This window comes from Nomascus leucogenys, chromosome 16, assembly GCF_006542625.1.
Source record: "Nomascus leucogenys isolate Asia chromosome 16, Asia_NLE_v1, whole genome shotgun sequence".
Lineage (NCBI taxonomy): Eukaryota > Metazoa > Chordata > Mammalia > Primates > Hylobatidae > Nomascus > Nomascus leucogenys.
In genome coordinates, this window is record NC_044396.1 from 71,735,983 (window position 1) to 71,748,886 (window position 12,904).

The window sequence follows — 12,904 nt, forward strand, 5'->3', positions numbered from 1 at the left end:
GGATATGGCCTCCATTTAAACTTTGTTGCATGCAAGTTTTTAAAGACAAAAAAGAGGGACAGGAAGTGGGTTGACACAACACTGTCTGTCAGGGATTCTCATTGGTTTAAAGAAATAGCATTGATTAGTGATTGGCTATATATTTTTAAGCTATAGCTTAAAATACTATATTATAACTCTGTGGGTTATAGTATCCTATGTGACATTGTTAGGTTAACTAACTACCTGGGCGATAACAAGCAGTTTCAAGGTATTGATAGCTCAAGACAGGGAGCCGAATGTGATTGCCACCTCATTTTTTTTTTTTTTTTTCATTTCAATAGCTTTTTGTGTACAAGTGGTTTTTGGTTACATAGATGAATTTTACAATAGGAATGTTTGAGATTTTAGTGTACCTGTTGCCCAAGTAGTGTACACTGTACCCAATATCATTTTTTAAATCTCTCCCTCCTCCCTGCTTCTGAGTCTTCAATATCCAGACTTCTATCACTCTGTATGTCTTCACATACCCATAGCTTAGTCTCGAATAATCTGATGGTTTAGATTTCAACATACAAATAAAAAATGAGAACATATGGTATTTGGCTTTCCATTTCCGAGTTACTTCACTCAGAATACTGGCCTCCAGTTCCAGCCACGTTGCTACAAAACACATTTCATTATTTTTTTATGGCTGAGTAGTATTCCATGGGTGTGTGTGTGTGTGTGTGTGTGTATATGTGGTGTATGTGTGTATATACACATGTATATACATACACACACACGTACACATACCACATTTCCTTTATCCACTCATCAGTTAATGTGGACTTAGGCTGGTTCCATATCTTTGCAATTGTGAATGGTGCTACAATAAACATAGACATGTAGATGTCTTTTTTGACATAGGGACTTATTTTCCTTTGAAGAGATAGCCAGTAGTAAGAACGCTAGATCAAATGATAGATCTACTTGAACACTCCATACTGTTTTCCACACAGGTTGTACTAATTTACTTCCCACCAGCAGTGTATAAGCATTCCCTTTTTACCATATCCATGCCAACATCTGGTTTTTTTTGTTTTTGTTTTTACTTTTTCATAATGGCCATTCTGGCTGGGATAAGGTGTATGTCATTGTGGTTTTAATTTGCATTTCCCTGATCATTAGTGATGCTGAGAATTTCTTTATATGTGTTGGCTATTTGTATATCTTCTTTTAACAAATGACTATTTATGTTGCTTTAATGTGTTTTATCTGATATAAAAGAATAGCTACTCCTGCTATCTGATATAAAAGAATAGCTACCCCTTTACTGTGAGTCTACAAGAATCCTTATGGGTGTTAGGTGATTCTCTTGAGGACAGTGGATATTTGGTTTGTGATTTTTAATCCTAAAACAACTTTTAAAAGGCAAATGAGTTTCAAGCTACTAGAAATACTGTATCTGGATAAAGTACAAAATGGATCTACTAGAATGTATACACTGATTAGTCCAAGTAGGAAGAACCATATCTAGAGTTCTGGGATTACCACATTTAAGAAAACACAGTATCAAATCTGAGATTATCCAGAGAAGGACAAAGAGGATGGAAATAAATTGAGAAAGAGTTTCTAACATGAGGAATGGTCGAGAATAACCTCAGTAATTCCGTAGCCTGAAGAAGAGAAAACTTAGGGGAAAGGTATTTATTTAATTAGGATTAAGTTTGTGACTATTAAGGCAAAACAAACTGTAGCTCAATGTAATAAAGAACTTTCCAGCATTTAGAAATAATGAAAGGGGTGCGTTAAAATATAATGAGGACCAGGCATGGTGGCTCACGCCTGTAATTGCGGCACTTTAGGAGACCAAGGCAGAAGGACCACTTGAGGCCAGGAGTTCAAAACCAGTTTAGGCAACATAGTGAGACCATGTATCTGGTAAAAAATAAAAAATAAATTAATTAACCAACATGGTGGCATGCACATATTGTCCCAGCTACTCGAGAAGCTAAGGTAGATGATGGCTTGAGTGCAGGAGTTCAAGGCTGCAGTAAGCTATGATCGCACCACTGCATTCCAGCCTGGGTGACAGAGCAAGGCTCTGTCTTTAAAAATATAAAAATAAAAAAATTAAGAAAAACATATTATGAGCCCTGCCGAACTGGAAGTATTCAAGTAGAAGATGAAATAGTAAGGCTTCATGTTGAAGTTTAAACTAAATAAACTCTAATGTCCCTCCAACTCTAAGATAACTTAATTCTAATACTAATAAACCAACTGGCAGTGCAGCATCGTAGCTGAGTTAAACTGTTGCTATTACTTAACCATAATCAATAAGGGAATTACCAATTTCTATTATGTGACATTAATGAAACAATTTTAAACTCCACGTAGAAGTCTGCATTAAAATATAGAATCTACAAAATCTTTAAAAAAAAAAACACAGCAATTTAAAAAAATCATTATAACTGGATAACTACTTCATTTATATACTAAAATAGATAATTTCATTTCCGCTGCCCCTCCTTGGTGGAAATTAAACTCATTTTTGACACTGAGAAAAGTTGGGACATTTCAAGTAAAATAAAAAAGGGCTTCTTGGCTGGATGTGGTGGCTCATGCCTGTAATCCCAGCACTTTGGGAGGCTGAGGCAGGCGGATCACGAGGTCGGGAGTTCGAGACCAACCTGGCCAATGTGGTGAAACACTGTCTCTACCAAAAATACAAAAAAAAAAAAAAAAAAAATTAGCCAGGTGTGGTGGTGCACGCCTGTAGTCCCAGCTACTAGGGAAGCTGAGACAGGAGAATCGCTTGAACCCGGGAGGTGGAGGTTGCAGTGGGCCAAGATCGTGTCACTGCACTCCAGCCTGGGCGACAAAGCAAGACTCTAGTCTTAAAAAAAAAAAAAAAAAAGTGGGGCGGGGGTGGCTTCTCAAAGTGGCAAAGCCTCGCCAGGTGCGGTGGCTCACGCCTGTAATCCCAGAAGTTTGGGAGTCCGAGGCAGGCAGATCACAAGGTCATAAGTTCGAGATCAACCTGATCAATATGGTGAAACCCCGTCTCTACTAAATATACAAAAATTAGCCAGGTGTGGTGGCGTGTGCCTATAATCCCAGCTACTTGGGAGGGTGAGGCAGGAGGATCGCTTGAACCTGGGAGGCGGAGGTTGCAGTGATCAGAGATTGCACCATTGCACTCCAGCCTGGATGACAGAGCGGGACTTGGTCTTTTTTTTTTCTGAGACGGAGTCTCGCTCTGTCGCCCAGGTTGGAGTGCAGCGGCTGTATCTCTGCTCACTGCACGCTCCGCCTCCTGGGTTCCCGCCATTCTCCTGCCCCAGCCTCCCGAGTAGCTGGGACTACAGGCGCCTGCCACCACACCCAGCTAAATTTTTGTATTTTTAGTAGAGACAGGGTTTCACCGTGTTAGCCAGAATGGTCTCGATCTCCTGACCTCGTGATCCGCCTGCCTCGGCTGGGATTAAAGGCATGAGCCACCACACCCAGCCAAGACTTGGTCTTAAAAAAAAAAAAAAAAAAAAAAAAAAAAAAGGAAAAGAAAAAGACGCAAAGCCTATCCAGGAACAAAACAAAGAGGAAAAAGAGCTAGGTTACCCATCCACAGAGACAGTTTCTCTGACAAAGTCTACATTTAACTTTTTCTAAGAAAAGAGAAGTACAGCAAAAACAAAAACACCAAAGTGTAGCTCCTGTGGAGACAATCTACAATCTATCTACAATCCATAAGATTCACACACAAAATATATGTAGAAAAACTTCAAGTGCTGAATTATTTTACTGACAAATAGTAAAGCAAAAAGACAGCCGCTTATACATGTTACATAACCAGTATGTTTTTAAATTGTTAGTATACGTAATGTAACATGTCAGCTAACAGTCGGATAAAATAGATAGAAATGCCTTTCAGCCTCTTATCCAAATGTTTCTTTTCCTTATATTCCTCTACAGTTCAAAGGAGCTGAATCTCAACCATTGTAGCACACTCTTTTTTGTTTTTTTTGAGATGGAGTCTCACTTTGTCACCCAGGCTGGGGTGCAGTGGCGCAATCTCGGCTCACTGCAAGCTCCGCCTCCCAGGTTCACGCCATTCTCCTGCCTCAGCCTCCCAAGTAACTGGGACTACAGGCACCCACTACTACACCCGCCTAATTTTTTGTATTTTTTTTTTTTTTTTAGTAGAGACGGGGTTTCACTTTGTTAGCCAGGATGGTCTCGATCTCCTGATCTCGTGATCTGCCCGCCTCGACCTCCCAGAGTGCTGGGATTACAGGCGTGAGCCACCGCACCAGGCCTGTAAGCACACTCTTTCAATCAAAAATAGGGAGGGCATGGCACCTTAACTTTAAAACAAATAATAAGAAAACGTGATTAAATAGTACTTCTTTCGGTGTTAAGACATACTTGTATGTAAAAGCAATGGTAAAATCAAATTTACCACTGAATTTGATGTTTCACTTTTAATTTCAAAACTGCTATATTTAATTTCTGTTTTAGCTTTATTGGTTCATTAAAGAAAGTTATTTTAGAAATAAGTAACAGAAGCATCTAGGAGCATGCTAAAGGCCTTAGCTATCTGCCTTTCCCAAAGTTCTCTTTAAAAATAACATCTTTCACTTGTCTTTTTCATATCTAACGGCCAATAAACATAATATTTCTTCTGAATAATTGGTATGTTTTTGTCACGTCTTATGAATCTTAAAAACCCTCTTTGCTATGGCAGACAGAAATGTAAGACACAAATCTGCAGTTTTCCTCTAGGAATTGTGCAGTAACTTAATAGTGAGTATCCACCATCCTATACTTGTTTATCCTTCATGCTAATTTCATTAGCTACTTTCTAAAACTTTTGTCTAATAAAACTCTAAAATAAATTTCAAATTCTTTTTGAGTAATTCAGAGGATAAACAGAAGCAAAAAATATTGAAAAATCACCTCCCTTAAAGAGTAATCAAGATTCTAAAACTAAGCAAAAAAGCAGGGATAGTCAAGTATAGTAGTCAATTATTAGTCAAGCATTTACTAAGTGGCCATGGCCAACAGAGCTATGGTTCTAGTTGAATGAAAAACTTTAAATACATTTCATCTTTCCCAATTTCCTAGCCTAACCTTTGAAAAGATTCTCTTTTATAACTTCCTTTTCATTCTTTATATTATAAATATAATATATACACAGGTCTGTGGCCTGTTGGGAACCAGGCCACACAGCAGGAGGTGAGTAGCAGGTGAGCAAGCATTACCTTCTGAGCTCTGCCTCCTGTCAGATCACCAGCAGCACTAGATTCTCACAGGAGCCCAAACTCTATTGTGAACTGTGCATGCAAGAGATCTAGGTCGCACACTACTTATGAGAATCTAATGCCTGATGATCGAGGTGGAAGTTTCATCCAAAACCCCCTCTGCCCCCCTGGTCCGTGGAAAAACTGTCTTCCATGAAACTGCTGATTTAGAACACTAAAAGTAATGAGACATCTTCCATTATCACTAGAGAAAAATTTTAGGGAATATCATCAAAATAAAAAGAGCGAAGTAAAGCTTGTTTCCTTAACAGACGAGGAGCCCTGTCATTACACTTAACAGATTATCTTGAGACCTGGGCAGCAACAAATAATTAGTAAAAAAGATGTACAGACACTGTCTTTTGTGACTGACAAACAGGCATCTTACCCTATTATCAAATGCAGAGTTCTAGGCTTGACAGGGTGGATATTTTGGCCTTCTGGCAAGGTAATGGGTCCTCTATCTACTCTTTATCAGGTGACCTTTCCATTTATTAGTGGTGTATACTAACTTCCCCAAAGGTAGAAGTTTTTGTTTTTGTTTTCTGGGGGGAAAGGGATGCAGATAATTTTCTAATAAGTATTTTTATGTCAGTTCTACAAATGTGGCTTTAAAAGCAACGTAATTTCAACAACTCACCTTTGTGAAATGGAAAGTTACAGGAGTATATCAGGGATTCCCTGAATTTTTCTAATCCCATTTGTGTATCTCCTCTCTAAATGTGAAAAATTTTAAACCAATGATTATTGGGACCATAAATATGTCTAAAAATAAGCCTCCCTTCTACACCTTTGCAATTGCTTATGGCAGTGGTTCTCAAGCTTCTGTCTGTATCAGAATCACCTGGCAAGCTTGTTAAAACACAAACTATAGGAGCCCACCCACAATTTCTGATTCCTTAGGTCTGGGGTATTGCTTGAGAACTGGCCAGTCAAACAAGTTCCCAGTTGATGCTGATGCTTGTCTGGGAATCACACTTTAAGAACTGCTGCCTTAAGGCATTACACATCTGGACTAGTTAAAACATCATCCCGACTAAAAAGTTTATGATAAAGTTTTGGCATCCTACCCCAAAACACAAAGAATCACAGAAATGATATAACCCAATGTTATCAAAGCTTTGAAAAAGCAAGTGCCCTCAAGTGTACTTGATAGTATTTAAAGTAGTATAAATTTAAATACTAGGGCACAATCAAGTAAAATACTGAAAACAGCCATTAGAAATGACAAGTAAAATAATCAAAGAGAAAAAAATGTGTATGTGACAAAACATTCACTCACTACTTATGACTGCAAAATGCCAAACAACTGGAGAATAATTATACAAACTATAGTACACTGAGCAAATGGAGTATTATTTAACCATAAAGATGACAAAAAATGAAGCCCATACACACACACAGAAAATGGAAACAAAGTATGAAATAGAAAAAGTAGAACATAAAACTGATAACAGCAATATATGTTTAATGATAAAAATCAGAAGTAGCCTCAATAGATGTAGTATTTATCTAAGGTGAAGAAATGAGCTACTTTAGACCTAATATGTTTATAAGATAGCTTAATGCAGTCAATTTCATTAGCTACTTTCTAAAACTTTTTTATAGAATATTTTAAAGTAGCCTCTGGTCTACAGATTACAGTGACCATCTAACCCACTGAAAATTACTTTCAATATTTATGAAGTAAATAGTTAAGAAAAACATTGAAAGTAAAAAAATGACTAAGAAAATCTAATTAAAGTTCCCAGATAATACTTCCTTAGAGTTTTAACATGAAGAAGGGAAACTTAGTAACTACGTTGGGCACAGCTAGCAAAATCACTTGAACCAAATGTACAGAGTGGTAAAACAGATAAAAAAAAAAGATTGGGATTCAGAGCCTATTAACGATCTAAAAAAAAATACTTTGAGAAAAACTAATCCAATCATTAAAAACATTTTTTCAAAACTGTTAAAAATAGTGACTTTTAAAGTGCATAACTTACTGTTTTGATTCACTGTGACAAACTTCCAAGGTTGGGTCATTATAAATAAAAGCAGCCTCTAAATCATTGATTCTTACTCGGTATATTCTACACTGTTTGCTGTTCAACTTGATTCTATTCAAGTTTGCAACTGTGGGAAATATAGTCAGTTCCACAAATCCCTGTAAAGATAGAGAATAACAACTTCATTATAAAGACTGGTATGTTTCAGAATATATTTCTTTTATTTTTACCACTTATACACATATTATACTCCAGAGACAAAATCCCAAATAGCTACATACATACATATGCTCTCCAAGTATCTTAATTTCAAACATGATTGTCCTAGTGACTGAATGGGTGTGAGTTATGTATACTTCATCATCCTGGTGGTTCATATTCACTATCAGTGAAAATTAGGTAGTCAGAAAAAAGTAAAAGGGCTTGCTACTCTCAAAAACAAGAATTTCTAAACAGACTAGGACCTAAAAAGGGAAGACAAAAAAAATGATAGAGCAGAAAGAGAATCAAAACCAGAAGGTTGATGAGTTAAAGAACATGGCAGAAAAAAAAGGGGTAAAAAATTATACCACTGAAGCTAACAAGTATGAGTTTCTGCTCATGAGTAAATTAGGACATGTAAAATGGCAAGAGCTACAAAAGATACCAAGGCAAGTAGGAAGACTCTGCTGCTATATCCAGGAGCAGCACATACGTCACAGTGTTCAATCACTTCCTATCAAGTAGTCCAGAGGCCATATGTAGTTCTACCATGTTAGCTGTATGGTAGCAAACAATGGTCTCTGTATCCAACACATGAAAAACAGTTAAATACAGACTGCCCACCACCCTCTTGTATTGAATCAATGGGAGAGACGAACAGATGAAACACAGAATATATGTCAATTGATTTTAATATCCTGGGTTGAAAATTTATGCACTCAAACATAAAACAAGGGAGGGCATGAAATAGCAATATTTCAGGGGCTCCAAAGTGAACAGAAAAATTTCAGAGGCTATAACAGAAATATCTAAGACAAAATTGAGATAGCAATCATAGAGGACTAGATTATAATGGCTGCTACCATGTACCAGACATTACACTAGATACTTTCCTATGTTCCCTCTAATCCTAATACCAACTCTAAGAGACAAGTACTTATATACTTTCTACATAAGTAAACAAGTACTTTATACTTTCTACAGAGAAGCTATAAATACTACTGTAAAGTATTAAAAAAAAAGTTAACTTTTTAAAGATAACAAAGGCAAAAAAATCGGTCAGTAATAAGTAGAGACTAGAGATTCAAACACAACTAAATAATTCCAAACAATTCCCACTATGCCATAATGCCTGTGGGTACAAGGGTTTTAAATAATATGCAAGAATTGTTTTTAGGTAACATTTAGACCTACTGCTCAAGAAAGCCTAGAGATTCTGTAGCCCCTTTGTTCTCAATTCCCAAGTAAGAGGAGAGCCATACACTCTTAAATTAGAACAATCTGCACATATCTGTGAGTTAGAAACACAGAGAACAAAAGAGCAAAGGCCAAAATAAAGTTGATAAAGATTCTGTGTTTAAAGTTGTAAACTATGAGCTGCTGTATGAAGGAAGACCAGAATTCCTTTTAATTAGCCTATCTGTCATCCAATGACTATTCTAAATTTAAATGAGCTTGGATCAGCTGAAAGACAAGAATTAGAACCAAGACAACTACAAAACAAAAGATTAAAGAAAGTACTGTCAACTGCTACTTGGGTGGGACATAAGAACAGCATCTGGCTTTCTAAACTCTGGTAACAATAGAATGATGAAATGTATTTCAGGAAGATAGGAAAAGCCCAGTCTCCTTCCACCATCAGGCCTCTGCCACCACCTAGGGATCTAACCTACACCTGCCTGAAACATTCAGACCCATTAACCTCTACAAGTCTTCAATCTCTGCCGCCCTTAGCCACTGGCATAACTGCAAGCCCCTCAGGTCATCTAGCTTCTCACTCCTTGCTTCTTGCTCTCTCCCCACCACTTCACAGATTCTCCTGGAGCCCACATTCCATTTTAAACATTTCCCCTGTGCCTTTCAACCTTTTCTAAAACTCCCTCTCTACCCTCTTGCCTTAAATGAAATGGTTCCTGAATCCTCCTACTTACTCTCCCATTCACTATAAATGAGGGTAGTGGAAAATAGGCATTCTCCTAGTTTCCACGACTACTTCTGGGCCACTTATAGGATTTTATTTAATGTACACTACAAGGTTAAGGACAGTGTAGTGTCATCGTGAAAAGCAGGTGTTCTGGAGGTAGACTCCCTGTATTCAAATCCTAGCTCTACCACTTAGTAACTGTATGATCTTGGGCTAGTAACTCCAGCTCACTGTGCCTCAGTTTCCCCATAAAAAATGACATTACTGGCCTATTAGTGTTACTATGACAACCCAACAGCCAGGCATGGGCTCACACCTGTAATCCTAGCACTTTGGGAGGCTGAGGCAGAAGGACTGCTTGAGTCCAGGAGTTCAGAACCAGCTTGGTCAACAACCTGGTCAACATAGCAAGACCCTATCTCTACAAACTATTAAAAAATTAGCCAGGCATGGTGGCTGTAGTTCCAGCTACTGGGGAGGCTGAGGTGGAAGGACTGCTTGAGCCTGGGAGGTTGAGGCTGCAGCAAGTCGTGATTGTGACACGGGTGACAGAGCAAGATCACATCTCAAAAAACAAAGACAACTGAAAAACTTACAAGGAAATCACTTAAAATTATAGCTGGCATCTAGTATATGCTTAATAAATGCTTTTGTTATTCTTTTCTGTTTATCCTTTGTGTTCATGCTATACAGGTACACCATCCTTTATGCTTCTTCATTAATATCTATGAAATTCCCCAACATTTGCTGAAGGCTCATACTCTTGTCTTTTTTTTTTCTTTTTTTTTCAGAGACAGGGTCTTGCTCTGTCACCCAGGCTGGAGTGCAGTGTAGCAATCATGGCATACTGCAGCCTCAACCTCCCAGGCTCAAGTGATCCTCCCACCTTAGCCTCCAGAGTAGCTGGAGACTACAGGCATGCACTACCGCGCGTGGTTAATTAAAAAGTTTTTTCTCTAGAGACGGGTCTTATCATGTTGCCCAAGCTGGTCTAGAACTTCTGGCCTCAAGTGAGCCTCCGAGAGCACTGGGATTACAGGTATAAATACTGCACCTGGTCACATATTCTTCTTTTGTAACACATGTCTGCCATCACTCTAAGTGACTTGAATATAGATGTGTCTGATCCATCCAATAAAACTGCCTCAAAGTTCCTTGACCTCAATTCCTACAATCTTCATTTCCATCCAGGAAGAATCAAGATCACACTCTGAAAAGCACTTCATCAGTGCTTAGAACTGCTCTGATGCTGACATTATGAACTCAAATGTCCACAATGCCTCTCCTCACCCCTCTCATTACTTCTCTCCCAGTCCTCCTGTTCAACTGCCTGAACTTGACTTCTTCCATTTCTCACCACAATCTTATTGGCACTCCTGGGGCTTTTTCTCTCTTCACCCTAAAACCTTAAATTCAACCACTCCTCTGCCAACTACCAATTATCTTTCCCTTCTGTTTAAGAATGATATATCCAATGGTCCTTTAGCACCCACTCCCCACAGTATCCTCAGAAATATCACTGTTTCTCTCTCTCCTATAATTACAATCTTTCCTTTCTGTAGAATTTTTTCCTGTGCCTATAAATATGTTCAAGACTCAAGGTTTTAAAAGCCTTTAGATCTATGCTACCCTCAAATGAATTTTTTGCCATCTTTTTCCCATATCTTCAAAAGAGAAATTCTTGAAAAAGTAGAATATGTTCACTGTTCCAACTCTCTCTTCCATTCAGTACAATATGACTTATGCAGTCATCATTCCACTGAAGTTACCTGATAGGGTTTGGCTATGTCCCCACCCTAATCTCATCTTGAATTCTCATGTGTTGTGGGAGACCCCTGGTGGGAGGTAACTTAATCATGAGGGCAAGTCTTTCCGTGCTGTTTTCGTAAAGTGAATAAATCTCATGAAATCTGATGGTTTGAAAAACGGGAATTTTTCTGCACAAGCTTTTTGCCTGCCGCCATCCACGTAAGATATGACTTGCTCCTCCTTGCCTTCTGCCATGATTGTGAGGCTTCCCCAGCCACGTGGAACTGTAAGATCTCCATTAAACCTCTTTCCTTTGTAAACTGCCCAGTCTCAGGTATGTCTTTATCAGCAGCGAAAATAAATACAGTAAACTGCTACCAATAGAGTGGGGTGCTGCTAAAAAGTTAACGGAAAATGTGGAAGCGACTTCGGAACTGGGTAATAGGCACAGGTTGGAACAGTTTAGATGGCCCTGTTTATCTCTATTTTTAAACACAAAGTCTAATATATAACACTCTATCCTGTATTTCTTTAAACAACTTATTTATGTATTTTGTAGATCTTTCCATATTAGCCTACACAGATCTGACTCATTTTTTTTTTTTTTTTTTTTTTGAGACGGAGTCTCGCTCTGTTACCCAGGCTGGAGTGCAATAGCGTGATCTCGACTCACTGCAAGCTCTGCCTCCTGGGTTCACGCCATCCTCCTGCCTCAGCCTCCCGAGTAGCTGGGACTATAGGTGCCCGCCACCACGCCTGGCTAATTTTTTTTTTTTTTGTATTTTTAGTAGAGACGGGGTTTCACTGTATTAGCCAGGATGGTCTCGATCTCCTGACCTCGTGATCTACCCGCCTCAGCCTCCCAAAGTGCTGGGATTACAGGCATGAGCCACCGTGCCCGGCCCTGATTGTTTTAAAACCAGGAGTTTTTCCAAATACCTCATGTTCTCACTCATAAGTGGGAGTTGAATAATGAGAACACACGGACACAGGGAGGGGAATATCAAACACCAAGGCCCGTTGTGGGGTAGGGGACTAGGGGAGGGATAACATTAGAAGAAATACCTAATGTAGGTGACAAGTTTATGGGTGCAGCTAACCACCAGGGCACGTGTATACCTATGTAACAAAACTGCACGTTCTGCACATGTAACCCAGTATAAGTAAAAAACAAACATAACAAAAAAAAAAAAAACGAGATTTTCTGCACAAGCTCTCTTTTTGCCTGCCACCATCCATGTAAGAGGTGACTTGCTACTCCTTGCCTTCTGCCATGATTGTGAGGTTTCCCCAGCCACATGGAACTGTGAGTTCTCCATTAAACCGCTTTCCTTTGTAAATTGCCCAGTTTCAGGTATGTCTTTATCAGCAGCATGAAAATGGTCTAATACATTACCCTTGCTGTGGTCACTAATGACCAAGAATTACTTTCAGTTTTCAAGTTTATTTTTTTTTTTTTTTGAGACGGAGTTTCACTCTTGTTGCCCAGTCTGGAGTGTAGTGGTGCGATTTCAGCTCACTGGAACCTCCACCTCCTGGGTTCAAGTGACTCTCCTGCCTCAGCCTCCCGAGTAGGTGGGATTACAGACGTCTGCCACCACACCCAGCTAATTTTTTTGTATTTTTAGTAGAGACGGGGTTTCACCATGTTGGCCAGTCTGGTCTCAAACTCCTGACCTCAGGTGATCCACCGGGCTCGGCCTCCCAAAGTGCTGGGATTACAGGTGTGAGCCACCATGCCCAGCCGCCTCCTCCTTAAAATATGTTTTTCAGCCAGG

General features: G+C 39.0%; 1 protein-coding gene across 2 annotated transcripts in view; it reads right to left on the reverse strand.

Annotated features, from left to right (window-relative positions):
- The window catches only part of TAF2 (TATA-box binding protein associated factor 2), a 108,838-nt gene that overhangs the window by 90,084 nt on the left and 5,850 nt on the right, over positions 1 to 12,904 (reverse strand). For both annotated transcript variants that reach the window (XM_012508762.2, XM_003256157.4), the window contains exon 3: positions 7,250 to 7,410. In XM_012508762.2, the coding sequence (XP_012364216.2) occupies positions 7,250 to 7,410 (161 nt within the window). The remainder of the gene's footprint in view (positions 1 to 7,249; positions 7,411 to 12,904) is intronic.